The sequence below is a fragment of the Zingiber officinale genome, chromosome 8B (assembly GCF_018446385.1).
Source record: "Zingiber officinale cultivar Zhangliang chromosome 8B, Zo_v1.1, whole genome shotgun sequence".
Taxonomy (NCBI): domain Eukaryota; kingdom Viridiplantae; phylum Streptophyta; class Magnoliopsida; order Zingiberales; family Zingiberaceae; genus Zingiber; species Zingiber officinale.
Window position 1 is genome coordinate 8,187,521 of NC_056001.1, and position 24,113 is coordinate 8,211,633.

Consider the following 24,113-nt stretch of genomic DNA (forward strand, 5'->3'; position numbering starts at 1 on the left):
GGGCATTGTTTATCTTGATCTTCCCTGATAGCTGCTGAGCAGCCAACCGAGAGTCCAAGTAGATGAGGACTTTAATGACTCCAACATGTCAGGCCGCTTGTAAGCCGACTATCAATGCTTCATATTCAGCATCATTATTGGTGGCTCTGTAGTCCAGTCGTACAAACAAGTGTATATGGTCTTCCTGTGGTGAGCTTAACATTATGTCTATCCCGCTACCTTGTCGAGTGGATGAACCATCCACATATATTCTCCAGGTTACCTCCGGCTCGACATTCTGGACCTCTGTGAAAAAATCAGCCAAGGCTTGGGCCTTAATTGCCGTTCGAGGTTGGTATTCCATGTCAAATTCGCTTAGCTCGGTTGTCCATTTGATTAGCTTCCAGATGCCTCAAGGTTGAGAAGAACCCGTCCTAAGGCGCTGTTAGTCAGCATGATGATTAAGTGTGCTAGAAAGTATGGACGAAGCCTTCGAGCGGCGAGTATCAATGCATAAGCTAATTATTCCAAACCGATGTAGCGAGTCTCTGCATCCTTCAATATATGACTTAAAAAGTATACAGGCTGTTGTTCCTGGCCATTCTGCCTTACTAAAGCCGATCCAACCGCGTGTTCGCTGGATGATAGATAGATGTAGAGTGGCTTACCAACAATCGGCTTGGCTAATACAGGTAAGGAATTAAGATACTTCTTGAGCAATTCTAACGCTCGATCACACTTGGCGTCCCACTGGAATTTTATAGCTCGGTGAAGCACCTTAAAGAATGACAAGCTCTAGTCGGATGACCTAGATATGAATCTAGATAGTGTTGTGATCTAACAGTTAGCCGTTAGGCTTCCTTTAAGCTCCGGGGCGGTGGCATGTCTCGTAGCGCCTTAACTTTGCTTGGATTGGCTTCGATGCCCCGCTTGGTGACGATGTAACCTAGGAAACGACCACTATTCGCACCGAACAAACATTTATTCGGGTTCAGTTTTATCCCATAAGCCCTCAGAGTTTGGCAGGTCTCATCAATATTTGTGCATAGGTCAGCATCACGAAAAGATTTTATCAATATGTCGTCCACATATACCTCCATGTTAATGTCGATCTGCCTCCGGAACACCTTGTTTATAAGTCGCTGGTAGGTAGCGCCCGCGTTCTTAAGTCCGAAAGGCATGACGTTGTAGCAGAATGTTCCGTCGGCAGTGATAAAGCTGAACTTCTCCTGAACTTCTCGGGTGAGTGACACTTGATGATAGCCCTGATAAGCATCAAACATGTATATTAGCTCGCAGCCCACCAGTAGAATTCACCATTTGGTCTATCCGAGGCAGCGGATAGAAATCCTTTGGGCATGTCTTATTTAGGTCACGGAAGTCGATGCAGACTCGCCATTTATTTTCCAACTTGGAGACTAGCACGACGTTAGCGAGCCAGCTTGGGAATTGGACTTCTCTTATATGACCGGCCTCTGGCAGTTTTTCTATTTCCACCCAAATGATTAAGTTTTGCTCCGTGTTGAAATATCTTTTCCTTTGTTTTACCAGCCGAGCGTCTAGTTGGACGTGAAGCTCATGCTGAGCGACGCTTTGTGAGATTCCAAGAAACTCGTGTGTCAACCATGCAAATATATCGTGATTTTGTCTGAGGCAGGCGACCAACTCTACCTTCTTCTCCCCCTCTAGGTTGACAGCGATAAAGGTGGTTGCTTCCGTCCGGCTTGGGTGGATTTGAACCTCCTCCTTTTCTTCGTAAACCAATGTAAGAGGTTTTTCAGTGATTGTGTTTACCTTCAGACGTGGATTCTTCCGAGTGTTCTTGGCTTCCGACTTACCATTTCGACATAGCATCGCCGAGCGGCAAGTTGGTTGCCTTTGACTTCTCCCACTTGGTCGTCCACCGAAAATTTAATCTTTTGGCAGTATGTAAACACCATTGTCCGGAATTCGTTGAGGGTCGGTCGACCCAAGATGACCTTGTAGGCCGACGGTGCATCCACCACGATGAAGTTTGAGATCCTAGTTCTCCTCAGTGGCTCTTTTCCGAGCGAGATGGCCAGCCGAGCCTGTCCGAGCAGCAATACCTCATTGCCTGTGAAACCGTAGAGCAGGGTTGTCATAGGTAACAATTCGTTTCGATCGATTTGTAATTGATCGAACATCTTCTTGAAGATGATGCTCACCGAACTCCCTGTGTTAACAAAAGTTTGGTGAATAGTATAATTGATAATTATCGCTTGGATGATCAGCGCGTCATCGTGAGGGATCTCTACTCCCTCCAAATAGCCGGGACCGAAGCTGATCTTGGTACCTTCGGCCCTCTCCCTGCTACATCCCACGACGTGGATTTCCGGTCGACGAGCGTGCGACTTCCTGGCTCTGTTGGAGTCGCCGCCAGTCGACCCCTCGGCGATCATGTCTATTTCTCCTCGGGCGACATTTCTTCTGTTTTCATTTTCTCGAGCTGAGGGTCTATTCTGCTCAGCAGGGAGTCGGGAAGGACCTGTGTTATCCCTTCGCTGGTGTTGTTGATCGCATCGCTCGGGCGCCTTCTTTCGTCCTCACGCCGCCCCGTGGATCTATGCCTATGGCACCGATTGAGTGACGGAGATTGGTGGCGGTATCCTCTCGGCGTCGGTCGGCTAACGATAGGTGTCAAATCATAGCAGTTGCGCATGTTGTGCGTCGCAGACTAATGGAAAGAGCATAACATTAGCATCCATACCTTGCCTTTTGCAGGCTTATAACGACCGGAGGCCACATGCTACACGACATGTGTCCTGGCCTGCTAGTGTGGCCGCGGTTCCTCTGCCCTTGGCCCTTTAGGCAGTTGGTGGCTGCTCGACAGTCAATGCTCTAACACTGTTGAGGGTTTGGTTGGCGTTTCCTTTTTTCCTTGCCGCTTGGGCTTCTTCCACATTTATGTATTCAGTGGCCTTCTTAAGCAAGTGGTCGAAGTCCTTAGGCGGCTTTCTGATGAGTGACCGAAAGAACTCTCCTTCGACGAGCACCTGGGTGAAGGCGTTCATCAATATCTCGGAAGAGACCGATGGAATGCCCATGATTACTTGGTTAAAGCGCCTGATATATACCCTGAGCGCTTCCTTGGGCCCCTGCTTTAGGGCAAAGAGGCTGACGCTCGTCTTCATGACTAATGGTGTAGGATTGTAGCTCGGAAATTCTTGAAGTTGCGTATTGATCTATCCAACAATCTTCTAAACCAACGCTGCATTAATCCGGAGAGCGTAGTGAGAGAGAGACTCGGCACTTCACCCCATCTGTGTGTTGGTGCAGCATGGCTGCGTTATCAAACTTATCCAGACGATCATCTGAATCGGTCGCTTTGTTGTATTCCCTGATCGCTAGCGGCGTATAATGTCTGGGCAGAGGGTCACTCAAGATCTCCTGAGAGAACTGCAGATTGATCCGTTCGGACGAAGAGTGGCTTCTGGATGCCTTGCCTTTTCGTGCATCTCGAACGGGAGCGTCATCCGAAGATGATCCCCGTTTCTGGTTCGCCTACGCTATTTCTGAGGGGGTTTGGAACAAGACACAATAGAAGGTGATTGGCGCGTGCGGTGCTTCTCCCTGCATGTCGGTCGACCTCCTATTCTGCCCGTATATGGAAACTTGTTCCGCTTGGTCTTCTAGCCCCGCTCGTCTTCCGACTGCCGACGTCGCAGGCTGGCTGTGGTGCTTGTCTATCGACTAATGCTTGTTGTTGCTGCTACTCGACTATTTTCGTTGCTCGGGCTTGCACGAGCATGTCGAGCTCCACCTTAGTGAGTGCCACGTTAGTAAGTTGTTCAGCGTCCTTCATCTTCTTAACTCGGATGCAGGTTAAGTTCCCACAAACTGCGCCAATATGATCCTGTTCGAAAGTCTATGAGATGGAAATCTAGGGATGTGGAGGTCCCGCTGACCGCCCGTAAACTCCGCTTCGCCCTACAAAACAAATGATGCCAGTGCCAAGCCGGGGAAGGGGTCCCCGACATTGGCCCTCCAATGCTTAAGTCAGTTACCGACGATGATGTAGAAGGCGGAGCAACAAGAATGAATAATGTAGCATAAATAGTATATATCGCATACCTCCGTCGATACTTGAAACCCTTTATATAGAGTTCTTGTAGCGCGCGTGCACGGTTTCACAGGCGAGCACACTTCTTAAAATTTCCCTTGAAAAGACTTGCCAGTAAAATGTCTCTGACACAATATCTTAACAAGTCAAACATATCTCTGATGTGACAGTGGAAGCTTTCGTCGTACGATCTTCTTGTCGACCATGCCTGGTGATGTGGATATGCGGTGAGGGTATAGAAGAAATTAGGGGGAAGGATGAGGGCATTTTGGTCTTTTCACTTGGGTAGAGTTTTTGGGGTTTATGGATGGCACTATAGCACGCGAAGAAAAGGAGGCGTTTTCTCTCCGCCGCCAGGGAAGGAAACAGCAGCTTCTCTCCTCCCGCGCGCAGCTCCTCGCCGGCGCCGCCCGTCGGCTCCTCACGCGAGCTCCCCTACTCTCCTCCTCCTCGCTGCTTCCGCCGCCATCACGACGCGAGGGAGACCGCCGCCACAGGAGCTGTTCTCCTCCCCACACTCCTCGCCGGAGCCGAGGCCGGCTGCCAACCTTCTTCCTTTCCTTCTCCTCTTGGCGACACCCCAGCTGCTCTCCCTCACGCTCACCTTCTCGCCGGCGCCGAGGACAACCAACAGCTGTCCTCCTCCCCGTCAACCTCCGGCCACAGTACGACCTCTTCTTCTTCCTCATCACGACGCCGCCAGCAGCGACTCTTCCTCTTCTCCTCGCGACAGCCACCGGACAGGCCAACCTTTCTCCCTCCTTCTCCCCTTCGCAGCGCCGCCGCCGGCTCTTCCTCCTCGCTGCGACCACCGCCGGCTCCTCCTCCTCGCTGCGCCGTCGCCGGGCAGATTACTGCCTCTTCCGCAGGCTGGTCGTCGCCATCTATAAGACTCGAACGCTCATCCGGTGTTAGCTTCCTCGTCGTCGTTTGTCTCCGACCTGCGTGCCATCTGTGTGTCGTTATGATGTTCCGACTTGGTGCCGACCTTGCCTGTATATTGTGTTCCACCCCAGCGCTGCTCCTATATATGTGTCGGGTTCCGGCCTGCGTGCCGATCCAGCGTCCCGGCCTGCGTGCCGACCCAGCGTCCCGGTCTACGTGCTGGTGTCTTATCCCGGTAGGTAGCTCGTCTTTCGTGCCCGTGCCGCGTTCAGCTCTTCGTCGTCAGATCCAGCTCTCCAGCCTGATCGGAGTCATCTGCTCTTCCGGGTCGTGACAACTCAAGCCGCGTCTCATCCGAGGGCGCCCCCCTGGGCCAGGGTACGTTTTTCGTACTCATTTCTTATTCGTGGCATTATTTTAATATTAGCCTATTACTTATATATTCGTTGGATCCGCCTCGAGACTCGGGGTACCGGGGGCCGGGCCAACCCGGTCACTGGCTGCAGGTAGCGTTGACCAGAGGACTTTTGAAGACTTGGTCAACACACTCCGGAACGTCGTGATTCAGTCAACATTCCATCCACTTCACCCGACGGTCTGTCTGACTCAGCTTCCGGACCGGATCACCTGGTGTCAGTGGCACTAACTCCCAAAAGGATGTCGAGAGATAATACAGTGGGTCCGTTGGTAGGCCGAGCGGGTTAGCCGCTCGGCCAGAACTTCGTTGCGCTTGTGCCGCATCCGCTCGATTGGAACTCCGTTGCTCCTATGCCGCGTCCGCTCAACCGGAACTCCGCTGCGCCTGTGCCGAATCCTGTTACCAAGCCATGCGGGGTAGCTGCTCGGCCATAACTTTGCTACGCCCGTGTCGAGTCCTGTTGCCTGGCCAAGTGGGGTAGCTGCTCGACCAAGATTCTGCATGTCGCCCCCTCCTCGTTTTGGTGTCCAACACAACTCCTTTGAGCGTCGACTATTTGACACACCTCCCTAAGTCAAAGGTGGGGTCAGACCAGAACTTTATCCTCCCGGTCGGGGGCCTGATCGTCCGATCGGCTAATACGATTATTATCCATTTGACCGTATGATACCTGAACGTTGACCGTCCTAATTTTGATATCCATCGTGGTAACTAATCCTTGCAGGATGAGTCTCTCCTTATCGCCGCATCAAGGCAGAAGAAGAGGTCCTTCACATGGAGACTGGTCATGCCGTGGGCAACAACAAAATCGCCGGCAACGTCGCCGACTACTGCACGCAGAACGCGGCGTGCATGGCAGTGGCGGTGGCAGTGGCGGTGAGGAGGAAGAGCAGGAGAGGCGGTGGCTACTTGATCACCACCAAGCATCACAAAGATTTCTGGCTCTTGGCCTAATTGACACTTGCGTTCGCGTTACGTTGATTAATTAATTTGTTAGCTAATTAAATTTGACTGGTGTTTGTAGATATTTGTATATTTATTGCGGTCTCCTAGATACAATTGGTTCTGTTTTGCTTGGTGGTCGATGAAGTACTTTTGAAGTTGTGTACAATTAAATCAATTGCAATGGTTTTCAACCCTCATCGTCAAAGTGCTATCTGAATAATTTGACTCAAGTTTTGGAAGTTAAACTCGCATAAAAGCTTAAAAAGAAATGAGATTTGAGCAGATAGGATTTTCTCGTACATAAATGCCGTCTCCGGTAAATTGAGACAGTGAGGAAGCTGAGACAAGCACACCCCCATCAAAAACAACAGCAGTACTTGCATCCACAGGACTCACCGACACTTTCCGGAGGCTCTGTAAACGTCCCCCGATTCCGATCGCCGCGGTTCAACTCAGGCACATCCATATAGGGCATTGGGGGTGCAGGGGCTGGGGGTGCGACTGGCTGCATTTCTATCTCTTCAATTTTGATGGATTTGATCACTTTGCCGGCCTCGTCTTTGAGCTTCTTAGAGACCATCTCTGGATCGAATCGGCCGCGGATGGTCACAATCCCATTCTTCTGGTCGTAGGATATCCTCAAGATCTTCACTTTTTCTTTACCAAACCACGTTTCAGAATTTAGAAATTAAGAAAACAGATGAGAACCGTAACACCATAGTTACGAGTGATCATAGTACTACCTTGCAGCTTGTCGATGGTCCTTTCTATTTTCTTCGAGCTCCGTTGGCGGTCGAGATTGACTTCCATTACCAACTTCCACATCTGCAACAACGTATATGATCGAACCAAATTCAAAGAAGAAGAAGAAGGAGAAGGAGAAGGAGAAAAAACTCACTTTTTCTGCCATCATGAGATCACAGACTCGGTGATGCACTGGATATGGAAAGAGGACTTGCAGATACTGCAGACTCGCAGCTATACTAACTCTCTTAATTAGAACAGGTCACGCGTTGATGGCTTTTCAACCTGCCCTTTCAAATTAGAGCAGGTGGTGGTCAGTAAATTCTTTGAATCCGACGTTTAGCACCATTCCTCGCTTTATTTGCTATTCTTAATTATCTCATGGAGTTTTATATATGAATGTACAACGGGTCTTTCCTTGCAACTTCTTGTGGGACCTGTGGATAAGGATGCATTTGACGACACAGCGCCTTCTCCTAGCATTGACTATGACTGTCCAACAACTTGGACCCTTTGTTGTGCGGATGCATGCCAAAGGGTCTTTTAACGCCGGAGACAAATCTTCCACCGTTTTAGTTTCCAGGCAATTTCCAACAACAAGAGAAATAATTCCTCGTTAATTCATGTTGGGTCGGACTGTGGTCCAATAGGAGCACGGGTAGAATGATAATGTAATACTGTTTTGATGAAATTGATGATGCTCACGAAATACAACAATCTTCTTCGAATATATAATGATTTTATCTTGTAATAATAGTATTATAAATCGCGAGACGTCTGAATCAAACAATTTACTTGTACTCTATGAAAGTATGGAATATAATACTTATTTTACTTTAAATTAGAATGAAAAACTAAGAATGCGGGGATCTTACAGTTGCTGGTCAGTCCCTATAGTCTTACTGGTAAATTCTTAGGATTCGATGCTTATCCACACTTCCTTGCTTACTTCATTGCGATTATTTATCTCGTATAGTTTTACATATGAATGTACAATGGTTTTTCTTTACTTCCTCTTGTGGGACCTTTTGATAACCATGCATTGGACGACACAGCCTTCTCCTAACAATCACTATGCATGACTCTCCAACAGCTTCGACCTGTTAAATGTTTGGACGCATGCATATCAAAGAGTTTTCAACGAAAGAGACAAACCATCCAACTTACTATAGTTTCATGACAATTGCCTACACGAAGAGAAATGATTCCTTTCCAGAGATGAATATTTTAGTGTGTATAATTTATACTTCAATTATATTCGAATTAGAGGAAAGTCATCATTTTTTTTGTTTGAAAAAAAAATAGTTTTGATTTATTTGGTTCAAGCTGTTGGCCTAAAAACCTTTCTGGTAAATAGTTGCTCAAACCATGCATTTTATGTAGCGCCCAAGGTATAACATAGATGATGAACGTATAAAATCTTTAGTGTAATGATCATACGTCTAATATTTATGTATCTATATTTATCTTTTTTTCATAACTATGGGTCAGACAATATAGACCGTGCGATTTTTTTTTTTTTTTTTTTTTTTTTGGTAGGATCAGTAATTATTGTCCATCTAGTAATTATTGTCCATCTAAGTAAAGGGATTATTTGTCTTTATTACAAATTGGAAGCTATTGAATAAGGTTTTGTATTTATACATGCAAACCACAAATGTCATATCGTACGTGGCACCCTTCAAAATTCACCTCAGAGGTTGTGTATGTGGCCGAGCAAGGGCTTTTTAAAACAGTGCTTCTGGGATAATTGGCTTTATTTAAAGCTATCTTCTTTCATATAGGCTTAAAAGGCAACGACTTCTCCCACTTTTAAGTGATATTATTAACAAATTACTCTGAAAAGGACGAATTTATCCGTCTCTCTTTAACCCTATGTTTGGATGGATTGGGGGAAGATTCATTAACGAAAGGGGAAGTAAAGTATTTAATTTCTCCTTATTTAGGAAAGAGGGAAGGTTCATTAATGTAACATGTGTTATTTTGTTTGGGAGGAAAAGAAGGGGAATGAAGGTTAAATAGATAAAGTTACAAAAATACCCTTACTTTTTAAATTAAACATTTTTCATAATATTAATATTTATTTTATAAATATAAATTAGATTTTTTTATATTATTATTTAAATTAATTATTTTTTAATAAAAAATTAATCTTTTTATATTATTCATAACAAAATAATGAATTATGATAATCAAGTAATTAAATGAGAAATAATGAAAATAATAATTTTAGAAATCTTAAATATTTTTTTTTTTTTGAAAAATAACGCTAATAACGAGAATTTCTATTCTTTAAAAACTTATTAAATTTTGATAAAAAAAATTAAAAAATAGTAGATATCCTCTTAAATTTTGATGACAAAAATGGTTTCTCCTTTCAATTCAGTTAGAAGACGTGTCGGAGCCCCTCCTCTAATAATCTGGCAGCAAACGAGCTATGAAGAAGGCGAGAAAATTGAACTCCGGCGATATAGTAAAATTAGAAATTGGAATATTTCTTAAACTATTAAGAACAGGGATAAAATTGAAATAAAAAATCTTTTGTTTTCCCTTCCCCTTCCTTACACCCCAATTCGGGGTGTAAGAAAATTTCTCTTTCCATGGGTAACGAAGATTAAAGCTTACCTTTCCTTCCTTTTCCTCACTCCTTCCCAAACAAGGTTCAAAATTTCCTTTCCCCTTATTTCCCTTTCCTTCCCCTTCCCTCACCTCTTCCCAAACAGACCGTAAGAAAATCTTAATCTAACCTCTAGAAATTTCATCCACTCCCTCACACGAGGATAGCTTGATCAAAGCCCAGTTTGATTAGGACAAGCACTATGACATTGCCTCATCAATCAATGTTAACAATTGCATTTTATATATCAAAATTCCTAGTTAACATGACAACTCCCAAGGTTTGTCTTCTGAAATTGATAATTACAAAGCCTAAGTCGGTGGCCTCCATTAATCCTAATTGCAGTTTGATCGAAGATGCAGTATTACACGAAATGGGTGATTGGACAACATCATTTTTCTAATTGACATCTAATATTCGGTTTTAATAATCTGCAGTAGGTTATCATTACACGAAATGGATGATTGGACAACATCATTTTTCTAATTGACATCTAATATTCGGTTTTAATAAATTAGAAAGTGCACATGATTACGTAATCGGTCCCATTACAAAAATACTATCACTTAGGAACGAATTTTGCAATAAATTTTTTAAAAAATTCATTGGAAATTGGATTTGCAATGAAAATTGCGATGAAAAAATTCGTTGCAAATACGCCGTCCCAAAAATTTGCGACGAAAAATTAAAAATTCGTTGGAAATTTTGCAACGAAAATAATATTCGTTGCAAAATTCGTTGGAAATTTTGCAACGAAAACAATGTTCATTGCAAAATTCATTGAAAATTTTGCAATGAAAATAAATATTTGTTGGAAATGTCGGCAGAAAAAATCTGCAACGAACCTCAAATTTGTCGCAAATTAACAACAAAAAACGCATTCGTTGCAAATAGATTTGAATGATTCGTTGGAAATTTCCAATGAATTTATATTTTAAATTCGTTACAGTATTTCGATAAAATATGATATTTTCAAAAAATCTAATTTTGTTACAAAATTCGTTCCAAAAGTAAACAAAAAAATTCAGACCGTTCAATTTCAATATTTTTTCCTATTACAATTTTTTTTCCCAAACAGATTCAATATATATTAAATACACAACTAAACACAATAACACAAATATAAACCAAATATCAACTAACATATTAATGTATCACAAAATGAATACAAACGTCAATAATATAAAACTAAACATATACATCATCAAAACATGTTCCATATACAACCTAAACTAAGAACATAAAACTAACAATATAACAAACATCATATCCAACAATACAAATTACAACAATATACAACTACAACTAATACCCTGAACCAAACATCACAACAAAGTTACAACAAACATGTCATAGTATCCAAATTCCAATCTCATACAAAAACATAAAAACGATAGAGTAGAAGATAATCTCATGGAGACCCTTCTCAATCCAATTCCTTCTTCTACCTACATCAAAAAAAAAAATCTTACAAACCAACGTAAAATAAATATGTAAAGACTTACATATTTTTACGTCAATACTACCATCATCTTCACCTAGTAACCCTGTTTGAAACAAAAATAACAATACTAATCAAAATACAAAAATAAAGAATTTACAAAATCAATAAAATAAAAGAATTCAAAAATTCTAATTACACAAACTCATGCATCATCATCAAATCTACAAAGATGCTCTAAAACTTTATTAGATAGTAAAAATTTACCATTATAACACTTTTTTGCATGGATACTGTATCTTATTACCATCCATAAACTCAACATTACTAGATGCAAAATTTAAAAACTGTCTCAACCCAGTGATAAACTCATCAGTTAAACCCCCGCAGTCAGATAAATTTTTATTATACATCCAACTTCTTTCATTCTGCATTTTGCTTGTTTCAAATAAATTAAAATAATAAAAACTCCTAGAATGTAAATACTAATGGTCAATATTACTTAGTTCACATACAACTGCAAATAAAATATAATATAGGAAAATAAAAACATGCAATCATTGTTAAAATAACGTGTAAATAAATATACCTAACAAAGGTAAATAAAATCGAACGTCTCTCCCAGCCACGTCAAATCCAAACCTGCACAAACAATAATATCAAGTTTACAATAAAATAAAAAAGTCCACAAATTATCAAATATAGTCTTGGCCCCCGCGGTAAGGCACTTACCCCCGGCCAGCCGTGCCGCGGTAAGGCACTGACACCCCACGGCCAACCAAGGTCGACAACGGCTAGCCGACCCCAAACAGTGACCTGTCGATTTACAAACAGAGGCCACCCAACACTGCTGGCAGTGGCCAGCCTAAGCCGCCAGCGACCAGCCTACGGCACCAGCGGGAGCCAATGCCAAACAGCAACTAGGCGAGGCCGCCAGCAACCAGCCTATGCCGACAGTGGCCAGGTGAGTCTGCTAGTGGCCAACTTCGGCGCCAACGGCCAGCCGCGGCCGCCGGCAGAAGTCACCGTCCCCGGCTGTCAGGCGCGGGTGTGAGCGGCCAGGCACGGGCGCGAGCGGCCAGGCGCGGGAGCGAGGGGCCAGGAGCGGGCGCGAGCTGCCAAGCGTGGCCGCGAGCAACAAGGCACGGTAGCCCATGACAGTGAGCGGCCAGGCGCGGCCGCCTGCGACTGCGAGCGGCCACATGCGGGACGCCTTGGCTAGGCTTACCAGCTAAGAGAAGGGACTGGGATCGTCGAAGATAGGCGACAAGAGAGCTTACTGGTCCGGAGATCGTCGAAAAAATCGCCGAAGCTGCCGTCGCAAGCAAAGGAAAAAAATTAGGTCAAGAGGCGAAGAGAAGAGATCGGGCCGGGTAGAGCAATTATTAGGGCTCTTGCCAACGAATCATTAAATTCGTTGGAAATATTTCCAATGAATCATTAAATTCATTGGAAATTTCCAACGAATTAATTATTTGTTCAAATTTCCAACGAATTAATTATTTGTTCAAATTTCCAACGAATTCGAGATTCGTTGGAAAGTTTACAATTTCCTAAAAATCCGGTTAATGACCTTAAAGACTTTAGAATTGGATGAAACCAGTTCTTATATACTCCTCTGTTTATCCTGATTTTATATATGTCCTCAAATATTTTTTGTACCTAATATATTTTTCTTTGTAATTTTTCAAATACCAATGTGTCCGGAAAATTTAATTCAGGTTTAAAATTCAAAAATCAAAATATATTAGTTCTAAAATTATTTTTTATTCATGGATATAATCATGAGAACTTTATGAAGCATACAATCTGAGCAATCAAACATTATTTTGTAAATCTAACAACTTCAACTAGATCAATTTGTTTTAAAACTCTAACACTTTCAACGAACATTAAAATACATCTAATTGACCTAGATGGGAAAAAAATCATCCTATGTCAAAAAAAAAATATTTAAACTCAGTTATAGAATCATGAGACCAAGAGAAGCACATAGGAACTTGTTTCATCCGATTCCGAGGACTCTAGGCCCCTCAACCGAGTTTTTAAGAAATTATATACTTTCCAACGAATCATGAATTCGTTGGAAATTCCCAACGAATCTGTGAATTCGTTGGAAATATTTCCAACAAATTTGCAGATTTGTTGGAAATTTCCAACGAATTTGCAGATTCGTTGGAAATTTCCAACGAATTTGCAGATTCGTTGGAAATACCCAACGAATTTGAGATTTGTTGGAAAGTTTATAATTTCCTAAAAATCCGGTTGATGGGCCTAGAGATCTCGTAATTGGATGAAACCAGTTCCTATATGCTACTCTATTTATCCTGATTTTATATATGTCCTCAAATATTTATTTTACCTAATATATTTTTCTTAGTAATTTTTTAAAGACCAATGCTTCCAGAAAATTTAATTCGGGTTTAAAAATTCACAAATCAAAATACATTGGCTCTAAAATTATTTTTAATTCATGTATATAATCATGAGAACTTTATGAACGCATACAATCTGATTTTGTCTCATTCTGAGCACTCAAAAATTATTTTGTAAATCTTACAACTTCAACTAAATCAATTTGATTTAAAACTCTAACACTTTCAACGAACATTAAAATTCATCTAATTGACCTAGATGTGAAAAAAATCATCCTATGTCACAAAAATATTTATGCTCATTTATAGCATCAGGAGACCAAGAGGAGCACACAGGAACTGGTTTCATCCAATTCCGATGCCTCTAGGCCCATCAACTGAGTTTTTAAGAAATTACATACTTTCCAACGAATCACGAATTCATTAGAAATTCCCAACGAATCTGTGAATTTGTTGGAAATATTTCCAAAGAATTCTCAGATTCGTTGTAAATTCCAACGAATTCGAGATTCGTTGGAAAATTTATAATTTCCTAAAAACCCGGTTGATGGACCTAGATATCTCGGAATTGGATGAAACCATTTCCTATGTGCTCCTCTATTTATCTTGATTATATATATGTCCTCAAATATTTTTTTTACCTAATATATTTTTTCAGTAATTTTTCAAAGACCAATGTGTCCGACAAATTTAATTCGAGTTTAAAAATTCACAAATCAAAATATATTGGCTCTAAAATTATTTTTAATTCATGGATATAATCATGAGAACTTTACGAACACATACAATCTGATTTCGTCTCGTTATAAGCACTCGAAAATTATTTTTGTAAATCTTACAAGTTCAACTAGATCAATTTGATTTAAAACTCTAATACTTTCAACGAACATTAAAATTCATCTAATTTACCTAGATGTGAAAAAAATCATCCTATATTAAAAAAAATATTCGAACTCATTTATAGAATCAGGAGACTAAGAGGAGCACATAGGAACTTGTTTCATCCGATTCCGAAATCTCTAGACACATCAACCAAGTTTTTAAGAAATTATATACTTTACAACGAATCACTAATTCGTTGGATATTCCCAACGAATTCACAGATTCGTTGGAAATTGCCAAAGAATTCGAGATTCGTTGGAAAGTTTGTAATTTCCTAAAAACCTGGTTGATGGACTTAAAAATTTCGGAATTGGATGAAACCAGTTCCTATGTGCTCCTCTATTTATCCTGAATTTATATATGTCCTCAAATATTTTTTGTACCTAATATATTTTTCTCAGTAATTTTTCAAATACCAATGTGTCCGAAAAATTTAATTCAGGTTTAAAAATTCAAAAATTAAAATATATTGGCTCTAAAATTATTTTTAATTCATGGATATAATCATGAGAACTTTATGAAGCATACAATCTAATTTCGTCTCGTTCTGAGCTTTCAAACATTATTTTGTAAATCTAACAAGTTCAACTAGATCAATTTGTTTTAAAACTCTAACACTTTCAACGAACATTGAAATTCATCTAATTGACCTAGATGTGAAAAAAATCATCCTATGTCAAAAAAATATTTGAGCCCATTTATAGAATTAGGAGACCAAGAGGAGCACATAGGAATTTGTTTCATCCAATTTCGAGGTCTCTATGTCCATTAATCGGGTTTTTAAGAAATTGAATACTTTCCAACGAATCACGAATTCGTTAGAAATTCGCAACGAATCTGCAAATTCGTTGCAAATTTCCAATGAATTCATAGATTCGTTGTAAATTCTTACATACAAAAACACTCTGCAACGAATTTATTATTTGTTGCAAAATTGCGACAAATTATGGTTTCGTTGGGAAATTCCAATGAATAATATTTTCGTTGCAATATTTGCGATGAAAATATTATTCGTTGCAAAATTTGCGACGAAAATATTATTCGTTACAAAATTTGTAACAAACTTTATTTCTTGTCGTTAGCTTGTAACAAAATTAGCGACAAAAAATGTTTTGTTGCTAATTTGCAACGAATTATTTTCGTCACTAAATTCGTTGCTAATTTACAACAATTTATTATTTTGTTGTAAATTTTGTTGAAAAGTTTGGGATGAAAAATAAATTTGTCGTAAACATTCGTCCCTAAAAGATTATTTTTTTTATTTTTATTTTTTGTTGTAGTGTCCGCTTTCCGTTATCAATTGGAAGAAAAAAAAATCCTATAATTCACCTTAGCTAACTCTCAATTCTGAAATTCCCATGGAGTCTAACTGCTACACTGCAGAAATGGCAAACACCAATAAGAAGTGGAGGAAAATCTAGTCACATCAAGTAGATTTTGTCACTTTGACTGTAAAAGATTAAGATAGCATTTGTTCGGGGAAGGAGGGATTAGATTCATTTTTAAATTTTATATTTAGTTGATAAAAATAGAATTAAAATTTTAGAATAAAATTTAAAAATTTAGATATCAATGATACTCATCTTCTCCTTTAGGTTTCATTTTATCTAAAAATTTGGATATCATCTAAATTATTTTAGATGAAAATATCTTTAATATCTTTATTTAATTTTATTTCATATTACTTTCTCTCTCCTTATTCTCTCTCCTCATTCTCTTATCACACATTCATTTATTATATTTTCTCTCCTTGTTATGTCTCATCACTTTTTCTCTGCCCTTCTTGCTGCGCCAAAAATTCCTTCGACCCCCAGTCACCTATCCTGCCCAGGATTAACCGTGATTTACTCCCTCTGAAATCTTGTGGGGCCGGGGCCAGGGGGCCGGTAGGGTGGCGGTTCCACCTTTTGCTACTTTTTCTCTGCCCTTCTCTCTCATCATATATTCTCATTCATCATACTTTCTCTTTCCTCATTATCTCTCATTATACTTTCTCTACCTTTTTTTCTCTCATCATGCATGCTCTCCCATCACACACTCTCTTCTCTTTTTCTCTCATCATACTTTCTCTCTCATCGTGTGTATTTTCTCCCATCACACACTCTCTCTCCTAAATCTTTTCCATTATACTTTCTCTCTCTTCAATCACTCTCTCTCATTATTCTCTATCATCATATTTTCTCTCTTTTCAGTCTCTCTCATCACACTTTATTTCTCTTCATTTTCTCTCATCACACTTTTCTCTCATTAATATCTCTCATGACAGTCTCTTTCCTCATTTTCTCTCATCATATTTTTCCTCTCTTTATTCTTTCTCATCACACTTTCTCTCTCTTCATTCTCTCTTATCATATTTTCTTTCTCCTCGCACATGAGGTGTTGCCAACATATTTTCTCTTTCATCACATGTTCTCTCTTTTTTTCTCTTTCCTATTCAACTTTCTTTTCTATCTAATTTTTTTTTTCTTATTTTTCTCTAAAGATAATTTTTTTTTTTTGATTCATTTAATAGAAAATATTTAACTATCTAAAAATTATTTAAGAGTGATATCCATACTCATATATATTCTTATTCCAAAATACTATCATTCTTATTCTCAGTCTTAGAAAAGAATTAAACATCACCTAAAAAGTCATTTTAACAATTCTCCCAAATGATTCCATGTATTGTAGAAAAAAATAAATTATGAAAAATTATTCATCTTTAAACGAGCAAGCAGCCCTCCAAAGTAGTATTTATACTTATCGAGAATCAAACTATAACTCTCGGATAATAAATCTTATCCGAGTACCAATTTAACTGTATCCATAAAATGTAAATCTACACTCCAAACTATGCCAAAGGTGGAGAAGATACCCAGTAAGCATCGGCCCTTATGGGGAAAAAAACAAACGCCATGGATAGTAAATAATTTACGAGCAATTTTAAAATAAAAACGATGTATTATTTTTTCCCCTTTAATTTGGTGTCGAAGTATATTGTATAATTCTTCTATCGGACTTTTTTTTAAAAATATCACACAATCAATTTTTAACTTTTTGTTATTTTAAAAAATAGATAAAGATATTTTAATAAAGAGAGATTATACCAGGGCATTCGTTGAAAGAGGAGCGGCAATATTGAAGATTTGAAGACGAGATTATCAAACTCCACTAAAACTGCATGAGTTGAAATTCATGTCAGTAATTGCGAGCGGAAATGAGTTCTCTACCAAGGGACAAGCCGTGACAGTTTGAAAATTAAAGTCATCTTAGAGAATAGAGTTTTTTCAAGTTGATAAGGCCAGAGAGGTAAGGGTGAAGAAGACATGATAGTTAATGGATATGACAGTTAATAATTAAAAGAACACAATAATAGTCAAGGAAAAGTAGGGGTTAGGCATCTTTATTTCATCATCCGTATAATTTTCGATCGGTCACAGACAGATCGGATCCTCAGGTCTAAGTCCTAAGATGGGGTTTTGACTAATTCCTTATCTACCATCTACTGATCAGATTTCCCAAGCTCAGGCTTTACATATGGACCTGACACATTTATCAGAGAGCCCTCGATCGGCTCTTCACCAGTCAAGTTATGAAGGCTGGGTCCCTAGTTACAGTATTAGATGATCTCCGGCCGGTTCCGCACAGCGCATTCTTTTCATCTTGCTCAGGCATGGTCCTTGGATAGCCCCTGGCCAGCCGCCCCCAGACTAGGGCATCCATGCTCAGTCCTTTCACCTTTTTTGAACAATCATCTCAAGCTATCTGCGATTGAATCTAGGCAGGGTGGACAACAGTAAACGACAACAGTATCAACGAATCATAACTTCCTACAAAAGAATAACTGCTATGGGTCAGGGAATATTCCAGGGTTCTGTCACACACTAAGAGTGGAACTTTCCTCCTGCCAATGGGAGGTCGTCGAACATCTTCCTATAGGATCGTTAGATTCGATAGAGGGGGGGGGTGAATATCGATTCGAAAAGTCGAGTAAAAATACGCAGCGGAAAAGTAAATGAACACAGTTGTTTTTACTTCGTTCGGAGCCTGTGACGACTCCTACTCGAAGGCCCGTGGTCCTTGACCACTTTCGTTGGGCAATCACTAACAATTCGAATATAATTACAAAATGAATACAGGGAATGCCTGTGAAACAAAGTAATACCGACAAGGAAATTAACTAAAAACCGAAGGAGCACTTTGTCGGAGCTTTGTTGGTGTCGCAGTAGAGCAGCAGGACCAGCAGTAGAAGAGTTCTCAGATTGATGATCCTGAAGCTCCTGCCTGGGGCTTCTTTTATATGTTGCTCCGGGCGCCTGGATTCCTTCCGGGCGCCTGGAATGTGACGTAGCTTCTCAAACCAAGATGCTCCACGTGGCGACGACTTGGCTGGATATAATTTGCCTTCCGGGCGCCCGGATCCCCTCCGGGCGCCCGGACCACCTTGTTCCAGAAAACTCCCTTTTCCTGCAAAACAAAGTTAGTCCGAGGTAATATACATCCTGCAATATAGATTGTTAGTACATTTTATAATAGTATGAATTAGCACCAATAGTATGACTTAGATTCCGTCTTTCTGAGACCGGAATCTAGTCACGATCTCGACTTAGACATCCAAAATGGATCTAAGCCGGATCGACGCCTAATGTTCCCTTCCCGGGAACGCGTCCTCGCAGTCACTCCCCTCCAGTGACTTACCTCACTTACCTGCCAGACGTCCGGTCAGCCCTTCGACCCGTCTGGACTTCTTGCCAACTATCCGGTCAGCCCGTCGACCTAGCTGGACTTCTTGCCAAGCGTCCGGTCAGCCCGTCGACCCGCTTGGACTTCTCGCCAGCTATCCGGTCAGCCCGTCGACCTAGCTGGACTTCGTGCCAGACATCTGGTCAGCCCGTCGACCTGTCTGGACTTATCCTGCACACTCGATCAGAGTGTTAGATAACGACGAACCTAACTTAACCTGATTTGTCATTCATCAAAACCTGAGTTAGACCGTTAGTGCTAACCGCACCAACAATCTCCCCCTTTTTGATGGAATGACAACCTGGTTAAGTTAGTGATAAATATATGCAAAAATCAAGCATGATTTTCGAGGTTTTTAAGGTTTTAAGTTAGTTTTTCAAGTTTGCATTTAGTTGCTCTAACTTAACCAACCTAACCCTCCCCCTTTGGCATTCATCCAAAAAAAACAAGGGTAAACAATCATAGTGTAGAGTTACTGTAACAAGTAATCAAATTAAAAAACAGCTAATTTTGAAAAATATCTACAATTTTTTAACACAAAGTTAAAAATAGTCAAGTTGACTTGGGGAAGACATGTTGAATTTTGAAAAGTATAAATTTAAAGTTAATCAAGTTTAACTTTTCAAGTGTGTAAAATTTTTAAATCAGGTTATTTTTTTTTTAATTTACTTTTCAAGTTTAAGTAACATTTACATTTTTCAACAACGTAAATTTTCAACTTCAATTTTTCAAAACAAAGCAAAAATTAAACAAGTAAGATTAAATTTGCAAAAATAAATTTTTAAGGCTAATTTGATAAAAGCTCAATTTGGAAAGTTTAATTTTCAAGCATATGTTACAAAACTGAATAAATTTAAATTTGCAATAGTCAACTTTTTAAATCAGGTTTAAAAATTAGGTGGGATTAAACTTCCAAGTTTTTCAAACCCTTAGTTAACTTTAACTTTTTGAAAACTGGTGTTTTTTTAAAAAAATTAGTTTTATAATAGATGTACAAAAGCATTTTTCAAACACACAAAATTTTAATTAATTTCTCCCCCTAAACTTGATACTTAAATTTAAACAGCTGTCTAACCAATTAGGTACTAACTAGCTATCAGAAGATAGTAGTTTTCACTTGGTTAGTCAGATTAAGGTGATTATAAACAGTCAGTGTTTGACTTGACTGATGATCTTAATCTGATTACTGTCTGGTTTGTATTTAACGTCCAGACTTATGCTGATGCACTGAAATAAGCATCTTAAGTCCAGATAGTTGGCCTATGCATCTCACCCCTTTCTATGTTTGTCAAACACAAGCAAGATAAACCTAAGGTGTTGGTGAGATGCTCAAAAACTAGTCCTATGGGTACATGTTTTCTAAGGATTCAAAACTAGTCTAAGGCCAAAACTGTTTTTGAAAATCTAAAAATGGAAAATTTTGAAAACACACAAATTTAACTTATAATTTGAAAGAATTGTTTTTGAAAATTTTTGAAAAATCCTATTCTATTAAGCACATCCCTAATTTTCGACGTAAGTTGCTAAATTCACTTTCAGGGAGTAGTTTTGTGAAAATGTCTGCTAAATTTGATTTGGACTCAATGTATTTGAGTTCAATATCACCTTTAGTAACATGATCCCTGATAAAGTGGTGCCTAATTTCAATATGTTTGGTTCTTGAATGATTATTTCTTTTAGTTTTAGTTAATTGAACTTATATTGTCAATTAATACTTTTACATTTGTGATATTTAAGTTGAAATCTTTTAGAGTATGCATCATCCATAATAATTGTGTAACACATTCGCCTATAGCTATGTATTCTGACTCAGTTGTAGATAGAGCAACACAATGTTGCTTTCTACTAAACCAGCTAAAAAGTGATGAACCTAGTAATTGGCATCCACCACTTGTGCTTTTACGGTCTAATTTACATCCAGCATAATCTGAGTCAGAATACCCTATTAGTTCAAAATTATTTGTCCTAGGATACCAGATTCCTACATTTGTTGTTCCTTTAAGATATCTAAAAATTCTTTTAACTTGTGTCAAATGGGATTCCTTAGCACAAGTTTGGTATCTAGCACACATACTAAGTGCAAATAAAATATCAGGTCGGCTTGCAGTTAAGTACAGTAGGCTACCTATTGCACTCCTATAATGTTTTAAATCAATTGGTTTTCCATTTGGGTCACTGTCTAAGATTGTGTTTACTGCCATAGGTGTTTTTATTTCTTTTGTATTTTCCATTCTGAATTTTTTAAGTAAGTCTTTAGTGTATTTATGTTGATAAATATAATTTCTTTCATTTATTTGTTTGATTTGTAATCCTAAGAAATAAGTTAATTTTCCTACTAAGCTCATTTCAAATTCTTTTTCCATTAGATTAATAAATTCTTCTAAAAATTCTGAATTTGTTGAACCAAATATTATATCATCTACGTATATTTGTGCAATAAATATGTCTGTATTTAATGATTTAACAAATAAGGATGGGTCAATTTGACCTTGGTTGAATCCTTTAGATGTTAAGTACGATGTTAGCCTTTCATACCATGCCCTGGGTGCTTGTTTATGTCCATATAAAGCTTTCTTTAACTTAAAAACATAATCAGGGTGTTCTAGACTTTCAAACCCAGGAGGCTGACCTACATAAACTTCTTCCTTAATTAGTCCATTAAGAAAGGCAGACTTAACATCCATTTGGTATAGTTTAAATCCCTTGTGGGCTGCATAACTTAGTAACATTCTAATGGATTCTAATCTGGCTACTGGGGCATAGGTTTCATCATAGTCAAGTCCTTCAACCTGACTAAACCCATTGGCAACTAGCCTAGCTTTATTTCTAGTAATTTCCCCAGTTTCACTTAATTTGTTTATGAATACCCATTTTGTTTCTATTATTTTCTTATTCTTAGGTGGTGGTACTAGGTCCCAAACTTCATTACGCTCAAATTGGGCTAGTTCCTCTTGCATAGCTATAATCCAGTTTGGGTCTAGTAAGGATTCATCCACAGTTTTGGGTTCAATTTTTGAAATTAAAGAAATTTGACTTAGGTTTCTAAAAGATGATCTGGTTTGAACTCTCAAGTCTGGGTCACCAATTATTTGATCAGTTGGGTGATTTGGGTTAACCCTTATTGTTCTAGTGGGTTGACTCTCTTGATGTTGTTCCTCTTCTTCATGACTTAGAGTCTGGTTGGTTTCTGGAACAAATTCAGGTGGTTGTGTAAGTTCTAAGTCTTGTTTAGTTTCTTCAAATTTTACATTAGTAGTTTTTTCAATTTTTAAGGTAACCTTATTGTAAATTCTATAGCCTCTACTATTTAGGGAATATCCTACAAAAATTCCATTTTCAATTTTAGAGGAGAATTTTCCTAAGTGTTCTCTTGTATTTAAGATAAAAACTGGGCACCCAAATACTTTAAAATATTTTATATTTGGTTGTTTATTATAAAACATTTCGAAGAATGTTTTGTTATGGGTTTTATTTATTGTTGTTCTGTTCTGTACATAGCAGGCTGTACTAACGGCTTCTGCCCAAAAGTATTTAGGTAGGTTATACTCATTTAACATTGTTCTAGAAGCTTCAAGTAAGGTTCTATTTTTTCTTTCTACAATCCCATTTTGTTGGGGGGTTTTAGGGCATGAGAACTCATGATGGTAACCGTTTTCAAGACAAAAACTGTTAAAGTTGTGATTTTTAAATTCTCCCCCGTTGTCACTCCTAATTCTTTTAATTTTAATATCTTTTTCGTTTTCAATTTGTTTGCAAAAATTTGTAAAAATTTCAAAAGTTTCATCTTTATGTTTTAAGAATTTTACCCAAGTCAACCTAGAATAATCATCTATAATTACTAAACAATATAAGTTCCATTTATAGATTTGACTCCATGGGAGTCAAAAAGGTCTAAATGTAGAAGTTCCAATATTGAGTTAGTTTGTGGCTGATTTGTTTGTTTGTGAGTGGATTTAATTTGTTTACCTTGTTGACAAGCATTACATGTGGTTGAATCTAAGTTAGGTAATTTTGGTAAGCCTCTCACTAGTCCATTTAACTTGCTTATATTTCTAAAGTTTTTGTGTTAAATAACACTTAATGGAGGAAGTGGTTAAGTTGATGGCATAGATGTTGTCTCTTCTAAAACCCTTTAGGCTTATGGTAGGATTATCTAGATGTTTGATTAAACACTCTGTGGATAGAAATTTAACCTTATACCTAGTATCACATAATTGACTTATACTCAGAAGATTATATTTAAAATTTTCAACAAGTAAAACATTTGTAATTACAAAGTCTATTTTTAATTCAATATTACCTATACCAATTACCTTGAGTTTGCCGTTGTTTCCAAAGGCAACTGTTCCTAAGCTTTTGTAAGTGAGTTGAGTGAACTTGGTGTGATCTCCAGTCATATGTTTGGAGCAACCACTGTCCAAAATCCACTTGGTTTCCTACAGTAAGTAGCATTTAAAGTTAGTCTTTTTGAGCAGGCATTATTTAAGTTAAGTTTTAAAAATTTGAAATTAATTTTTAAGTTTAAAATTGAAATTTTGAAATTAATTTTTAAGTTTTAAAAAAAATTTTGAAATTAATTTTTAAGTTTTAAAAAATTTTTGAAATTAATTTTTAAGTTTTAAAATTGAAATTTTGAAATTAATTTTTAAGTTTTAAAAAAATTTTGAAATTAATTTTTAAGTTTTAAAATTGAAATTTTGAAATTAATTTTTAAGTTTAAAATTAAAATTTTGAAATTAATTTTTAAGTTTAAAAATTTTAGCCTTATTCATCTCACCCGATCTATATTATCAATCAGGGAATCCTATGATTTTGTGAGATGAAATTGGATTGTTAATTGTGGAGTTTTGGTTTAACTTGTGTTAGATTCAGATTTAGCTTTGGTTTCCACAAATAGGCAATCTTCGGATAAACTTCTAAGCTTGGTGAGTCACATGGACGTCATTAGAAGTAACCAACCTTTCGAGATTTTCCGAATAGTCCTATCCACGGAGCTTAGTACTAAATCTTGGTCTAACTGA

The 24,113-nt window shown here is 38.5% G+C and overlaps 1 protein-coding gene across 1 annotated transcript; it reads right to left on the minus strand.

The window, feature by feature from the left end:
* Positions 1 to 6,561: 6,561 nt before the first annotated feature.
* On the minus strand, positions 6,562 to 7,426 carry LOC122015652 (protein PYRICULARIA ORYZAE RESISTANCE 21-like). Its single transcript, XM_042572652.1, has 3 exons — positions 7,207 to 7,426; positions 7,052 to 7,133; positions 6,562 to 6,965 (listed from the first exon to the last, which is right to left on the minus strand). Exons 1-3 carry the CDS (start codon positions 7,219 to 7,221, stop codon positions 6,667 to 6,669), a joined length of 396 nt encoding a protein of 131 aa, XP_042428586.1. The 5' UTR covers positions 7,222 to 7,426; the 3' UTR covers positions 6,562 to 6,666.
* Positions 7,427 to 24,113: the final 16,687 nt, after the last annotated feature.

Excerpts from the sequence above, each read along its gene's own strand:
- LOC122015652 (XM_042572652.1), bottom strand. Across the intron at positions 6,966-7,051 it reads GACCATCGACAAGCTGCAAG|AAAAAGTGAAGATCTTGAGG; the intron begins GTAGTACTATGA and ends GGTTTGGTAAAG.